The following is a 16,796-nucleotide window of genomic DNA, read 5'->3' on the forward strand; positions in this document are numbered from 1 at the left end:
GAGCAGTTATTCCCATACTTGCAGCGTCTATTTTTACACTGGAGAAACAAGGGTAAAATCAACCCATTATTCTTGGAAGCAACTGTTACCCTCCCAAAACCAGGCAAACCCCCAAATAGACCTGAGAATTTTCGACCTATTTCGCTACTGAACTGTGATCTTAAATTGTATTCTAAGATCTTAGCTCAAAGAATTAATACGGTCCTCCATCAGCTGGTAGCGCCAGATCAAATGGGTTTTGTGCCGGGGAGGCAAACCAGAGACGCCACTCGACGGGTTCTAAACCTGATCCACAGAGCAGAAAAATCTGGGGTCCCCAGTGTGCTCGTTTCGTTAGACGCAGAAAAGGCGTTCGATCGAGTACACTGGGGATACCTCCAAGCAGTCTTGACTAAATTCGGGTTAACTGGACACATACAGAAGGATATAATGGCGTTATACTCCTCCCCGAGTGCGAAGGTATTAGCAGCAGGCTTTAGCTCAGACCAGTTTCATATCTCGAATGGAACCCGCCAGGGGTGCCCGTTGTCGCCTGCAATTTTTGCATTGGTAATGGAACCCTTGGCGCAGGAAATTCGTACTTGTAAAGAGATCTTTGGAATAAAAATAGGGTCTGTGGCTCACCCAGTTGGTCTGTATGCAGATGACGTAATTATCTCTGCAACACACCCCGAAACTTCCCTCCGAGCACTGCTTTCCATTCTGTCTCAGTTCTCAGAAGTTTCCCTTTACAAATTTAACTCTGCGAAATCAATGGCCCTTCCAATTGATTGTCCCCCAGAATTAATTTCAAATTTAAAAAAATCTCTGCCATTTACATGGGCTAAAAACTCTATTATCTACCTAGGAATTCACCTAATCTCCCCCTCAAAAAACTTAGTCACTAAAAATATTTCAGAGCTACTAAATTCAATCAAGCCAGAGCTCAAAAGACTGAGCACCTTAGAACTTTCTTGGATGGCCCGTATACAAACATGTAAAATGACCTTTTTACCCAAAATTCTATATCTTCTAAGATGTATACCACTTCCCATACAAAAAAAACTACTAGACGAAATCCAAACTCTACTACTTCGTTTTATTTGGGGTGGCAAAAAATCTAGATTTCAGAGCTCCTTGATGTTTTATAAATTGGGAGAGGCAGGTTTGGGACTACCGAATATCCACCTTTACTATAAAGCATGCACGATTGATGCTCTTAGAGAGTGGTGGGACACTAAGTCCAATCTCTCTTGGGTTCAAATGGAAAAATTGGATACCAAATTTCATTCCACTAGACTCATGTTAGAAGCGGAATTTCTGCTCCTGAAGTCTCAATCTTGCTCCCTCCCTACAATGACACATGCTCTTAAAATGTTGAGAGCGTTGATTTTTAAAAAGATTATACACATTCCGTTGAAATATATCTCGCTTTGGAGCGTTGATTTGGTGATCCCATTCTCCCATTTCCGCCGTTGGGAAGATTACGGCATTCCTAATTTACAATCTATGTTCTCAGCTAGTTCTATCAAAGCGCTTGACGAATTATCCCCGGTAATTTTCACTTTTCCTATGTTCAACTGAAGAGTTTTCTATCTTCTTCTCCAACAATTGTGCCACGGCTAGCTCCATCCACAATACAACACTTTATTTTTGGGAAGAAAGGATTCTCCAGGGGTGTTTCGGTAGCATATAACTTTCTCAATTCTCCCACTAATAATACTAAGCTCTCGTACATGGTTAAATGGGAATCGGATTTGGGCACTTTGTTTACTCTTGACCGATGGCAATTAGCCTTATCATGGCCCCTTAAAAGTTCATCATGCATAAACCACCTAGAAATTGCAAAAAAAAATCCAACTCCATTGGTATTTACCACCAAACCGCATAGCTCACCTTTCTCAGGGAACATCTCCCTTATGTTGGAAAAAATGTGGAGGAATGGGTTCACTTTTGCACTCTTGGTGGTCATGTCCTAATCTAAAAAGCTTTTGGAAAGATGTATTTAAGATATTATCATCCTGCGCGGGAAATGAAGTCCCAATGAATCCAGCATTGGCCCTACTGAACATTGGCATTACCGACCTCCCGTACAAGAACAGATGGCTTTGCTCTTTTGTATTAACTGCGGCCAGACAAGCCCTCGCTTCCAAGTGGAAATCCCAATCTGCTCCATCAACGGATGACATCTGGTGGAGAATGGACTCGTATAACTCTTATGAAATGATTCTGTCATGGGATGCTTCGAAAAAAAACAAGACCCAACAACGGTGGTGCGCATGGCCGGAAGTTAAAGCATTTTTTCTAGGCCAAAAATCTTAGGTGTAATTTGCTCTCTGTTACTGGTATACCATATTTTGCTTTTCCATGGAAACTAGTTCTGACGGTATTTATTTTGGAGAATATACCCTTTCCTGGTCTTCCCCCTCCCTTCCCTCCTCCTCTGCTGAGAGGTTGACGTACATTTTGTCGCCTTTCCTCTCTTGTTCCCCAGGTTCATAACTCTAGAAGTTTCTTGGTATTTTCTCTCAAATGCGTTATTATACTCTAAATGTCACATGTGATGTACCTGATACCCTTTTCCCATGTTATGTTGAAAAACTTCAATAAAAATTTATTTTTTTTTTAAAAAAAAAGTCAAATGGCGCTCCTTCCCTTCCGAGCCCTGCCGTGCGCCCAAACAGTGGTTTTTCCCCACATATGGGGTATCTGCGTGCCCAGGGGAAATTGCACAACAAATTTTGGGGTCCATTTTTTCTTGTTACCCCTGTGAAAATAAAAAAAAATTGGGTCTAAAGTAACATTTTTGTGAAAAAAGTTAAATATTCATTTTTTTCTTCCACATTCCAAAAATTCCTGTGAAGCACCTGAAGGGTTAATAAAGTTCTTGAATGTGGTTTTGAGCACCTTGAGGGGTGCAGTTTTTAGAATGGTGTCACTTTTGGGTATTTTCTGTCATAAAGACCCCTCAAAGTGACTTCAAATGTGATGTGGTCCCTAAAAAAATGATTTTGTAAATTTTGTTGGAAAAATGAGAAATCGCTGGTCAACTTTTAACCCTTATAGCTCCCTAACAAAAAAAAATGTTGGTTCCAAAATTGTGCTGATGTAAAGTAGACATGTGGGAAATGTTATTTATTAACTCTTTTGTGTGACATATCTCTCTGATTTAAGGGCATAAAAATTCAAATTTTGAAAACTGCAAAATTTTCAACATTTTCACCAAATTTCTGTTTTTTTCACAAATAAACGTAAGTGATATCGAAGAAATTTTACCACAATCATGAAGTACAATATGTCACGAAAAAACAATCTCAGAATCAGGGGGATCCGTTGAAGCGTTCCAGAGTAATTACCTCATAAAGTGACAGTGGTCAGAATTGTAAAAATTGGCCTGGTCATTAACGTGCAAACCACCCTCGGGGGTAAAGGGGTTAAAGGCAACCTGTTGCCAGTGCCTCTCCTATGGAGAGAAGTCCCCGGCGCCTCTCCTATGGGGAGAAGTCCCCGGCGCCTCTCCTATGGGGAGAAGTCCACGGCGCCTCTCCTATGGGGAGAAGTCCACGGCGCCTCTCCTATGGGGAGAAGTCCACGGCGCCTCTCCTATGGGGAGAAGTCCACGGCGCCTGTCCTATGGGGAGAAGTCCACGGCGCCTGTCCTATGGGGAGAAGTCCACAGTGCCTCTCCTATGGGGAGAAGTCCACAGTGCCTCTCCTATGGGGTGAAGTCCACAGTGCCTCTCCTATGGGGAGAAGTCCCCTCTGTCACTGATGAGGGAAAAGAAAAAAAGTGTGACAAACATCAGGTGGCAGCTGCCCTCTTGGCCATTCAGCAATATTGTGAGGGCTCATATGACATATGTCTCCTGTGTGCCACTCAGGAAGAACAGAAAAGACTTGGGTATTCTCACTATCGACATGGTGGTCTTTCTTGTACCACCCCTGATTAACAGATTAGGGGGTGGATAAAGACAAACAGTGACTTGACTCCATGTTCAATGTTTCTGTGGCATTTGGGTGAAGGAATTGGTGAGAAGGTTCCTTAAATGCATGAATTTAACTCATCATCAAAATGAATAGAAACCTATCAGCAGATTCAAGCAGCTTTAATCTCAAGTTCAAAGAACTAGGCTTTATTCTAAAACCTGGTTTTAAAAAAGAGCTGGTACAGGAAGAAGTGTCCACAGGGCGGATCCTTCCACCTTATCCCCGCCCAGCATAGTTTAATTGGCAGGTCTCTCCCTACATGCAAATAGCCAGAGAGGAAGCAGCTGAAGAATACCCGCCCCAGGAACACTTCTTCTTGAAACTGATTATTTTCCAAATAATTTTTTTCAGAGTAAAACTTAGTATTTTGTAATAAAGGAGACTGGCAGTATTTCACAATGTCCGTGGTCAGAGCCGCATAGTTCTACTGAAAAGTTCCCTTTAAAGTGGACTTAAAGCCTTTAAGAAATTGATGGCTTTTCCTTATGCACTACAGCTGCTCCAATGTTTACAGAAGTTGCAGGCTGGCTCGTATTTGCCTGCGCCGTATATTTTTCTAGCAGCTGTTTAAGATTCGGTAGCATTTTTACATTAGCGTCAATGGCCGGATGAGTGCAGCAGCCTCTTCAAACAGATGGTTAGAGGTGGCACTGATAGTCGGACCCCACCGAACCAGTACTGATGACTTATCCTGAGGGTTGGAAAACACCTTTTACTCAAACTTGCTCCCAACTACCCTAGACAATTATGCAGTTTTAGTGGGGTTTTTTATACTCAAACTATCAGATAGAAAGAAGCATCGGAAGAGTTAAGAACACATATTTGTTGCAATACTTACATAACCATTAAAGACCTGAGGACCCTTTGGAGCGCAGGAGGCGCAAAACGGCCGTCATCCTGCTACTGTCTACACCATTCTCCTGCCTGTATGTTTTAATTATAATGCAATAAAGGACTTTTAATGGGACAGTGAGTGCAATCTCCTTTCCTCTTATTTTTTGGATAACCATTAAAGGGGTTGTCCGGGTAAGAAAAAGTTAGCAACTATCCTAAGGATAGGTGTTAACGTGCTGATCGGTGCTGGGACATGCATCAAATCAGCAGATCGGGGAACTTTGATCGACGTTACAAAATGGTGCGGCAGGTCGGATGCCCAATCCATTCATTCTCTATGGGGCTGAGGGATAAAGCTGTGCGGAGCGCTTGGCAGCCCTAAGGAATGAATGAAGTCGCAGGTTGCACATATACACTGCTGCTCTATTCTAACGCAGATAGAAGTTCCCCATTCCACCGATCAATGGCGTTCCCAGCAGTCGGACCCTGACCAATGAGCATGTTATCACCTATCCTATTGATAGATGATAATTTGTTTTCACCGGACGAGCCCTTTAACTAAGGTGTAACTGTTGTTCTAATGACATGTGACGGCGAAGATCAGTGCAACAAGGTCCTCCCTGATCAGTAGAAGTGGTATCTACGATCTGCTAAACCTCACAGATTCATCCTCCCTTACCTCCACATCAGTGAGGTCAGGGCAGATTGTAAATTCTAAGGAAAAACTCGGCTAGGTGAGAAATAATAGGAAACATTACACTTTAATGTCAGAAGTAAAGACACTATTCAGAAAACCGATATGCAGAAGCAGACCGATTACCTACCAGTATGGGACTGGGTTAAATCCATTTTGATGGAGAGTATGAGGTTCTCGGAGCGGAAGGCACGATACGAGTCATGAGGCTGAATGGCCGAGAACTCAGTAATGACGTCAGGGGAGCGAAGAGCAACACTGTGGTGATCGTGTGGGTTTCCGTGGCATAGCCACTGCAGATCGAAAGTCATACAGAGGTCGGGCAGGTGAAGGAAGCAGCAGTCATCATACCTGCAGATTATAAAACAGATTTATGCATCATGTTAACATGCAAAGTAGTAGATGGAAGCAGCACCGAGTGCAAATGGATCACTTATTCACCGATCGCAATGATGAATGGCAAACTATGAACCGACAGTATCAAGTACAATAGGCAAATGCCGCCCAGAGGCTTATGGTGCTTTACACTTATGATAGATTATGTCTATGAGTAAGCCATAGGACTCTGGTGGCAACTGCAAGTGTACCATGTGGCTACTCATGTAGGACATGTGAAGGAGACCTCCGCTTCACCCACTCACTTGGAAGCGGTGCGCACATTCACATCCAAGTCTCCTTTGAAGATGAATTGCCCAGGATTCCAGGCAAACTTGAGCCGGTTCCACTCCCAGTGCATGTTCTCAGTGGTGTTATATGGGTCCTAAGGGAGGGAACATTGAGGTATTATATCAATGGACTTTTACACACACACAAAACTTTTCCGGCATTGTGGTCGCTGCATCCTTTACCTCCGTTGCAAGTTGATGAAGATTAGCTTGCTCGATGTCCATGCTGAAGTGTCCATGAAGCAATAGTCTGCTCTTGTCCCACCATGGTAATGGGGCGCTGGGATCCACAGAAGTTTTGGTAAGAAGGTCAATATATTGCCCTACCAGGGTCCAGGCTGGGTCCCAACATGGTCCCCAAACTATGGTGTACAGCTGTATTTCGGCTGCAAAATAAAGTCACAGCTAAACAGAAGAATCTGACAGATCCGATTTCTCAACACTTAGAGAGGTAATCTCATATAAGGCAGCTTCAGCACATCCAAAACCTTTGGGTGAACATGAGTCATGAAAAACATCCTTCACCAATATAAAGTAGCTGGGTATCAACAGAAATATGTGCATTGTACATAAGGAGAAATGCGGGTGTGCAGCGCTGCTGGGCAGAAATTCACAGGGTTCAGATGAAAAGAAATAAATCATAGTTAAAGATCTTTCATAATCTTTATTGTGGTTTCCCTGAGGAAGAGGTCCGTTCAACCTAGAAACGTGTTGGGAATAAACTACAATCTATATCTAGTCATCTGGATACTGCGAATTCATTACCAGCAGCGCAGCACACCCGCATTACTGCTTTTGGTACATATCAACGTTGGTCTATCCAACCAGCGGAGCTAGCGAAGGCTATTCAATTGCACCATGGTCATGACATCACTAAGACAGAGGAAGAGAACCAGAATTGGACCTGGGGAAGGTGAGTACCATCTGTGATTCTTGAAAAAAATAAGTCAAAGGGAATCGGTCAGGAGTTATAGAGTTGTAAAACTAATTACACTGTCAATTAAGGTAGTAAAAGCCAAGTTCACTTACAGCCTCATTTATGTGATCATCTTGTACTACCCTGCCCAGGATTGTAATGAGTTTACTGACCCTAAAGCTGCTGACTGGCGCCTTTTATAAAACTTATACCTTAAACTAAGGTAAGCATTAGTCATAGTGACACATAGATAACAAATAAATGGACATTTGCTTTATCCCAAAGGAGGAGTAAAGATAATTCAGAGCGCTTACAGTGAAAGTCATGGAAGAATTTTAGTGGTGGCATGTTCCTCTCCACTGTGGAATCCCCCCATGGTGCCCCTAAGTGTACAACTTGCTTTCTGCGTGCACTGGCTTGTCCAGTCTGCTCAGCGCCAAGCAGACGCCCAGAAAGATGCCAGTCCCGGATCTCAAAGAGATATCTGGGATAATCACGAATGCGCACTGAAATAAAAAAAAGAAAAAGAACGGTTTTAGGCAGACAGATGTACGGACACAATATTGAATAAAAACAGGAGGCTGGTTAGTTTCCTCCTCCATTTCTCTGACACGTTCCTGAAGAAAAGTGATCTCTGACCAGGTAATACTTCACACTCTACAGTATCTATGCGGTGGCAAAAATGAGACGGTTTCCTGATGGTTATTGACTGCCAAGGAGAAAAGGAGGGCAGAGAACCCGCCGGGTGAAAGCGGACAAAGAAATTAATGTCTGAAACTAAAAATGGCTGTCAATGCAACGGACAGCTAAAATTTTATACAATACAAAAAAATTGCAAAAACTACTGCAAAGACCATGACAAAACCACTGCAGAAATGGCATGAGTGAGCATAGCCTTCACAAGCGAGCAGAAGAATTTAAATGGTCTATCCAGCATCACTCACTTTTCGCAATGGAAGTGAGCGGTGCCGATGACGTTACGGACTCACACACCTGAATAGACGTGTGCACGATCGGCAGGCATTGTGCCTGTGTCCTACTCTAAGGAACAAGACAGGTGCACAATACCTGCCATTGGTGCACACTTATGGGGTCATAACGTCATCAGCATTGCTCACTGCTGTCACCGAATAACCCCTGTAACATATAAATATGCTACATATAAGTAAGCCAAAACCGGATGTTCAAACTAAAGACAGAAAACTATCATGGAAAGATTTGCACCTCTTCCATGTTTTGGACCCACTCCTGGTTTTGATTTACAAAAACTGATGCATAATACTAATGTGTATGGGGTGTCCTGACTTTCCCCTGACAGCAGATGTTGTAAAAAAAGAAGGATCAGGCATATTGGATTTTAACATGCCTAATCCTTTGTTTTTTTGGGAGACTTTCTACTGTCAGGGATCTAGCAGCAGCATGTGTATGGTACAGCCAGAAGGAATATCCGGCAGCTAAGGTTTATGGTCACAATTCAGACCCAACCTGCATGATCAGCGAGTTGGGAAAAAATACAATATGCCAATATCTGATATTGGATCTATTCTGCCTTACTTACTAATGAATTTTTGGTAACATATTTAGAAAAATTGGATTCTCACGATCTTCAGGGTACACTCACCATAAAATGTTTTGAGAGAGCACTTCATCATGCGGCACCACTGGATAATGAGTGGAAGCCCCTCAGAGGGGAAAGGGCTGACACTGTCAATGTCCTTCATGTTCTCCAACACTTTGTCCAACCCATGCAGAGACTCATCCGCTAAGGCCACTATTTCCAGATCGGACATCGTCCACGTCAGGAGAGACTTCCGCATGGGAGTATTGCTGTAAAGACGACGGGAGCGTTGGATGTATATCTCAATGTTTTTCTTCTCCAAGGACGTGTAAAGCTCTTCTATTTTTCGGGCTGGTAGTAACTCTCCATGCTGTTTGCGCAGGGCGGTAACCTTGTCATCGAGCAGCCGTAACCTTTTAGCGCTCTCCTTACTCTCATCCTTCATTAGCTCGTAATTATCTCTCAGTTTCACTTCAAAGACATCATCCAAGAAGGCAAATGAAAACTGCTTAACTCTGAGAACGAGATCTGGAGGGAGAGGCTCCGGCCGAGTCCGTGGCGAGCGATGAAGACCTTTTAGCCACTTCTGCACAGCTATGGCCTCATCAAGGATGTAGGAGAAGTCGTAGCGGTGCGGAAACTCAATGGAAACGCTGTTAATATCCAGGACCCATGCTCGGTTTCTCTCCGTGAGAAGAGAGTTAAAGTGGCTTCGATGGAGCAGCATTTCTTCCAGTTCGGGCATTCTCTGCGCCTCCACATCTTTAAACAGAAATATATTGTGACCATCAGCATTCACGGATACTTCAGGCGTTCGGAGCTGGAGAGACCCTCCATGCTGACTGAGCCAGATTCTCTGAGCTCGGAATAGGAAATAATTCTCCTTGCAAACCGCAGCGTGCAGCTTAACCAAACTGAACTCCACCGTTATCTGCATTCCCTTCCGACGAAGGCCGGGACTGTCAGCCACCGTGTTCTGGTCGGGACTGTCAGCCACCGTGTTCTGGTCGGGACTGTCAGCCACCGTGTTCTGGTCGGGACTGTCAACCACCGTGTTCTGGCCGGGACTGTCAACCACCGTGTTTGGTGACTGCAGGTGTGAATGAGGCGAACACTCTCCGGACATGTGTCCGTCTGACTCTGACGGCCGGGATCTCCTGTGTAAGGTCGTGATCAGCAGATCCCTGCACTGCAGGGTGGACAATGTGTGCTGATACATATACATATGATCCCAGGGACTCCAGTGCAAGACCAGCTCCTCCACACACTGCACCTAATAACAGTGCAGAAAAAAAGATGACAACCCAGTATCACATAAATCACAAATAATAGAACTGCAGACACATAAGCAGGTTATGGAGCCAAAGCAAAAGTGCATCTAGCAGGAAGGAGAACTGAAAGGCTTTCACTTATATTTCCTATCAGCTGAGAGGAGCTAAGTAAAATACAGACAAAATGATAAAAAGCAAAAAAAAACAAACTATTATATATAATGAAATTGAGCCGACTGACAGAATAGAGAAGTTATAGAAGGCAAACAGTGCAACATTTTTAACGAAACCTAATTTCAAAAGGTGATCTGAAGGCCAATATGCATGCATTTAAAGGGGTTGTCCGGTCTAAAATTACTAGATTAGACGAGACTGTTGTTTCCGGTGCGCTCAATGCAAGAGTACTGCGCAAGGCTGGAAACAGTCTAGTAGGGTTTTGGCCGGGAGTATACATATCGCATACTTGTGTTTACATAACAGTTTATAGAGTTATTCCCAAAAAGTCAAGTTATTCCCTATTAATAGGCTAGAAATAACATGATGATCACTGGGGGGTCTGACTGTTGGGACCACTAGTGAAACCAAGATTGGGGCTTTGAAATCCCAAGAACAGGGCTCTGCACCCTGATCCTGAATGGAGCGGAGGTGTATATGTTCGACTTCCACTCTATTCATGGTCTATGAGACTGACGGACATAGCTGAGCGCGGTACATGGCAGTCCCATAGACAATAAATACAGAGGAGGCTGAGCATATGCATCTCCGCTGCATTCAGGATGGGACTGCAGGGTCCATTTCCAAGGGTTAAAGAGCCCTGATATCAGAATCACTGGGGGGGGGGGTCCCAGCTGTCGGGCCCCCTGTGATCAGCAAGTTATTGCCTCATCTACTGACCCTTTTAACATTATAAATCATTTCAAATCTTACCTCTAAAGCGTGAATAGTGGTGTAATAAGACAGGGACAGAATAGAGAAGTAGAGCAATGGGTCATTATGGTCCGGAGCCGTATTGCATGGTTCCATTTTCTCAGTGATGGACTTTAGCAGAGAAGTGGCCACACCTTGCAGGCTCAGACTGAAGCTCTCTGCGCTTCCTACTATGGTAAGGAGGTCTATCCGCACCTGAGCAGCACCTAAAAATAAGACAAAAACATAATCCCATTACAAGACATACAGTACACACCAAAAGTTTGGACACACCTTCTCATTTAAAGATTTTTCTGTATTTTCATGACTATGAAAATTGTACATTCACACTGAAGGCATCAAAACTATGAATTAACACATGTGGAATTATATACTTAACAAAAAAGTGTGAAACAACTGAAAATATGTCTTATATTCTAGGTTTTTCAAAGTAGCCACGTTTTGCTTTGATGACTGCTTTGCACACTCTTGGCATTCTCTTGATGAGCTTCAAGAGGTAGTCACCGGAAATGGTCTTCCAACAATCTTGAAGGCGTTCCCAGAGATGCTTAGCACTTGTTGGCCCTTTTGCCTTCACTCTGTAGTCCAGCTCACCCCAAACCATCTCGATTGGGTTCAGGTCTGGTGACTGTGGAGGCCAGGTCATCTGGCGTAGCACCCCATCACTCTCCTTCTTGGTCAAATAGCCCTTACACAGCCTGGAGGTGTATTTGGGGTCATTGTCCTGTTGAAAAATAAATGATGGTCCAACTAAACGCAAACCGGATGGAATAGCATGCCGCTGCAAGATGCTGTGATAGCCATGCTGGTTGAGTATGCCTTCAATTTTGAATAAATCCCCAACAGTGTCACCAGCAAAGCACCCCCACACCATCACACCTCCTCCTCCATGCTTCACGGTGGGAACCAGGCATGTAGAGTCCATCCGTTCACCTTTTCTGTGTCGCACAGACACGGTGGTTGGAACCAAAGATCTCAAATTTGTACTCATCAGACCAAAGCACAGATTTCCACTGGTCTAATGGCCATTCCTTGTGTTCTTTAGCCCAAACAAGTCTCTTCTGCTTGTTGCCTGTCCTTAGCAGTGGTTTCCTAGCAGCTATTTTACCATGAAGGCCTGCTGCACAAAGTCTCCTCTTAACAGTTGTTGAAGAGATGTGTCTGCTGCTAGAACTCTGTGCGGCATTGACCTGGTGTCTAATCTGAGCTGCTGTTAACCTGCGATTTCTGAGGCTGGTGACTCGGATAAACTTATCCTCAGAAGCAGAGTTGACGCTTGGTCTTCTTTTCCTGGGGCGGTCCGCATGTGAGCCAGTTTCTTTGTAGCGCTTGATGGTTTTTGCAACTGCACTTGGGGACACATTCAAAGTTTGCCCAATTTTTCACACTGACTGATCTTCATTTCTTAAAGTAATGATGGCCACTCGTTTTTCTTTACTTAGAATTTGTATTATGGCAAGAAAAAAGCAGCTAACAGTCTATTCAGTAGGACTATCAGCTGTGTATCCACCAGACTTCTGCACAACACAACTGATGGTCCCAACCCCATTTATAAGGCAAGAAATCCCACTTATTAAACCTGACAGGGCACACCTGTGAAGTGAAGACCATTTCCGGTGACTACCTCTTGAAGCTCATCAAGAGAATGCCAAGAGTGTGCAAAGCAGTCATCAAAGCAAAAGGTGGCTACTTTGAAGAACCTAGAATATAAGACATATTTTCAGTTGTTTCACACTTTTTTGTTAAGTATATAATTCCACATGTGTTAATTCATAGTTTTGATGCCTTCAGTGTGAATGTACAATTTTCATAGTCATGAAAATACTGAAAAACCTTTAAATGAGAAGGTGTGTCCAAACTTTTGGTCTGTACTGTACCTAAAATGTATGGAAAGAAAAGGTCTAGGTGAAAATCAAAAAGAAGTCACTGCTCTTCTCTGGTAGGTTACCGAAAAAGAAGTTATCGGGCAACAAAGCAACCAGCCACGATCTGTGCAATTTACTGTTGCTTAGGCATTAAACGCCTTAATAGAATTTTTTTGTTGCAAAACTTCCAGAAAGGAAAAATGAGGAAATTTTGAAATTGATATTAATGAAAACTATTAATTTTGCTTTATTTCTACAGCTCCTATGCAGACTGTGTCCTTGTGGTGACTAAACCCCTCTTCAGTGGGGCCCCCAAGGGTGGTAAGGATGACAGTAAAGACCCCCCATACACATGACATGACAATAGAACGATGAACGATCATTCACCATACGCACTTCCCATGAAATTGTACAATGAACCTCTGAGATGAGGCCATACAGTTTCAATGTATAGCAAAAAAAAAAGGTCAATAAACTGGGGGTGGAGGGATTATCAGGTCTACACCCACAAGTAGACCTGATAATGGCACAACTCTACTCCACTCCTCCCTAAAATGATGATATATATTTGTCAGAAATTTTTGGCGTCTAAGGGATTACGTCTTTTCTTGTGGAGTGTAACATGCCAATGTAAAGAGGCTTATAGGCCATGCAATGCTCCTCTGGGAAAACTTCCAAATTGCCTCCTTAAAAAGGAAGAGGACTTAAACGCTAGTGCTGCCTATTGGAATTGTCTGCAAATGGAGATTCTGGTTTGACTTTTACCCCAAGTCATATGACAAGGCTCGTTAAAGGGTCCATACTGACTTTTAGTATTGCTACTTCCAATAAGTGGCAACAGAGCTTAAGTCCTCTCTCTCTGAAGAGGCAATTGGCATATGACATTTTTGGCAAATTCTGCAACGTGACTTTTTGTGGTAAGTGGTTGCAAAAAAAGTCAAAAGAAAAAAAAAATAAAGATTTTGCGCAAATTTTTTGAAAGTAGAGCGTCATTTTTGAAGAATGCATCAACAAATACCACAAGGGAAAAAAAAGTACAGTGAGATTAAAAAAAAACAAAAAAAAACCACATGATAGATCGAGCCCAAAGTGTATATAAAGGACTTACCCACTAAAGTGGACAATGTAAACAAGTTAATGTCTTCCACTCGGGCATCCACCTTCCAGAGAAGGGCCAACGTGCTGACATGCTCCCCACTTGGGGAGACAGGAGAGTGGGGGTCTTGTGAGACTGGCACAGGCTGTTTAGATCCCGCGGGCATCAGACTCAGTACTCGCGAGAGACACTCTGCACACGTATCTGAGAACTCGGCCTGAAGCCCTTGCACAGTGGATTCTATGAAGAGTGTGTCGGCTTGCATGATACCAACACCTATTGATTGGTTGTAGCTGCCCTAAAAAGGCACAAAGACAGTAGTTATCTCACCGTGTAGAAGCTGAGCAACACTACATTGTGCATTACTAAGTAAAAAAAAAACAAAGTAAAAAAAAAATACAAAGAGTTAAGTTTTAAAGAAAAAAACATTTTTTTTTCTTCATTAATTTTGTCAAGCAAGGAAAGTTATGAAACACTGTAAATTTCTCTTCATTCCTGTGAAAAAAAAAATTGCATTTAAGTGGCTTCAACTCCCCTGCTGTTCTCCAGTCTATTTTCTTGCATTGATATCTGATTGTACTCACTGGAGAACAGATGCTGGCAGTGAAAGGGTCACTTTCACTGCCATCATTTGTACTCCAAGTGAGTACATTCTCCAGCTTTTTGTAGCTGAAGGCAGGCAAATAACCTGGGGGTTAGAAGGACCTCGCATGCAATGCAATAAATTGATTTGCAAAGTTTCTTACACTTTTCATGCTGGACAAAAATAAAAAAAATTTATTTATATATATATATATACATACACACACACACATATATAATACTTTTCATGCTGGACAAAAATAAAATAAAAAGAATAAACAGATATGTATGCATGTATATATATATATATATATATATATATATATATATATACACACACATATATATACTAGCTATTGAACCCGTTCTACGCCCGGGTGGCGAGCATTTTTATTGGTATATGGTCTCCCATGCTGGTATGTGCTGCCCCCATCCTGTCCCCACCATCCAATCCCAGTATGCGTGGCTCCCCTCATCCCCGATATGCGTGGCTCTCCTCATCCCCGATCCCGGTATGCGTGGCTCCACTCATCCCCATTTGCGGTATGCGTGGCTCCCCCCCTCATCCCCATTTCCAGTATGCGTGGCTCCCCCCCTCATCCCCATTTCCGGTATGAATGGCTCCCCCCCTCATCCCCATTTCCGGTATGCGTGGCTCCCCCCCTCATCCCCATTTCCAGTATGCGTGGCTCCCCCCCTCATCCCCATTTCCGGTATGCGTGGCTCCCCCCCTCATCCCCATTTCCGGTATGCGTGGCTCCCCCCCTCATCCCCATTTCCGGTATGCGTGGCTCCCCCCCTCATCCCCATTTCCGGTATGCGTGGCTCCCCCCCTCATCCCCATTTCCGGTATGCGTGGCTCCCCCCCTCATCCCCATTTCCGGTATGCGTGGCTCCCCCCCTCATCCCCATTTCCGGTATGCGTGGCTCCCCCCCTCATCCCCATTTCCGGTATGCGTGGCTCCCCCCCTCATCCCCATTTCCGGTATGCGTGGCTCCCCCCCTCATCCCCATTTCCGGTATGCGTGGCTCCCCCCCTCATCCCCATTTCCGGTATGCGTGGCTCCCCCCCTCATCCCCATTTCTGGTATGCGTGGCTCCCCCCCCTCATCCCCATTTCCGGTATGCGTGGCTCCCCCCCTCATCCCCATTTCCGGTATGCGTGGCTCCCCCCCCTCATCCCCATTTCCGGTATGCGTGGCTCCCCCCCTCATCCCCATTTCCGGTATGCGTGGCTCCCCCCCTCATCCCCATTTCCGGTATGCGTGGCTCCCCTCCTCATCCCCATTTCCGGTATGCGTGGCTCCCCCCCGCATCCCCATTTCCGGTATGCGTGGCTCCCCCCCTCATCCCCATTTCCGGTATGCGTGGCCTCCTCAATCCCCAAATCCTGGTATGCGTGGCCTCCTCAATCCCCCATTCCTGGTATGTGTGGCCTCCTCAATCCCCCATTCCTGGTATGTGTGGCCTCCTCAATCCCCCATACCTGGTATGTGTGGCCTCCTCAATCCCCCATTCCTGGTATGTGTGGCCTCCTCAATCCAAGTATCCTGGTATGTGTGGCCTCCTCAATCTCCTAATCCCTGGCATGTGTGGCCTCCTCAATCCCCCATTCCTGGTATGTGTGGCCTCCTCAATCCCCCATTCCTGGTATGTGTGGCCTCCTCAATCTCCTAATCCCTGGCATGTGTGGCCTCCTCAATCCCCCATTCCTGGTATGTGTGGCCTCCTCAATCCCCCATTCCTGGTATGTGTGGCCTCCTCAACCCCCCCAATCCTGGTATGTGTGGCCTCCTCAATCTCCTAATCCCTGGCATGTGTGGCCTCCTCAATCCCCCATTCCTGGTATGTGTGGCCTCCTCAATCCCCCATTCCTGGTATGTGTGGCCTCCTCAATCCCCCATTCCTGGTATGTGTGGCCTCCTCAACCCCCCCAATCCTGGTATGTGTGGCCTCCTCAACCCCCCCAATCCTGGTATGTGTGGCCTCCTCACCCCCCCAATCACTGCACACATAAAACAATAAACACTTATACTCACTTTCCTTCCTCACATTTGCTCCAGCGCTGAGTCCTGTCTACAGCAGCTCATGTCGGCATCTGAGCTGCGCGCGCTCTCAGACACAGAGGTGAGCAGCTGCTGCTGCCGGCACTTTCTCTTTAGCGGCGGCCACTGACAGCAGGAGCGGGAGCTCAGCGCTCCTCCGTGGCCGCTACTAAAGAGAATGAATATTCCGTCTTCTCCACGCCCATGGGAGTGGCCTCAGAGGGAATATTCATGTCCCTTTAGCAGCGGGCACACGTGGTAGTGTGCGCCGCTCCTCCACTGCCGCAACCCGCTCCTCTGCCGCCGCCACCTCCTACTCACCTATCCTCCTCGTTCCCACGCTGCTGAGGGCCCCCTCCAGCCACGGGCCGGGCCCC

General features: G+C 45.0%; 1 protein-coding gene across 1 annotated transcript in view; it reads right to left on the minus strand.

The window, feature by feature from the left end:
* Positions 1–16,796, minus strand: part of BLTP2 (bridge-like lipid transfer protein family member 2) — a 66,241-nt gene that overhangs the window by 23,405 nt on the left and 26,040 nt on the right. The window contains exons 14-20 of the mRNA XM_073667875.1: positions 13,805–14,090; positions 10,832–11,037; positions 8,697–9,906; positions 7,390–7,581; positions 6,343–6,545; positions 6,136–6,254; positions 5,625–5,845 (exon numbers count right to left, since the gene is read on the minus strand). Coding sequence (XP_073523976.1) covers positions 5,625–5,845; positions 6,136–6,254; positions 6,343–6,545; positions 7,390–7,581; positions 8,697–9,906; positions 10,832–11,037; positions 13,805–14,090 — 2,437 coding nt within the window. The remainder of the gene's footprint in view (positions 1–5,624; positions 5,846–6,135; positions 6,255–6,342; positions 6,546–7,389; positions 7,582–8,696; positions 9,907–10,831; positions 11,038–13,804; positions 14,091–16,796) is intronic.

Source organism: Phyllobates terribilis, unplaced genomic scaffold (assembly GCF_046119375.1).
Source record: "Phyllobates terribilis strain yellow unplaced genomic scaffold, ASM4611937v1 Scaffold_2__4_contigs__length_985480577, whole genome shotgun sequence".
Lineage (NCBI taxonomy): Eukaryota > Metazoa > Chordata > Amphibia > Anura > Dendrobatidae > Phyllobates > Phyllobates terribilis.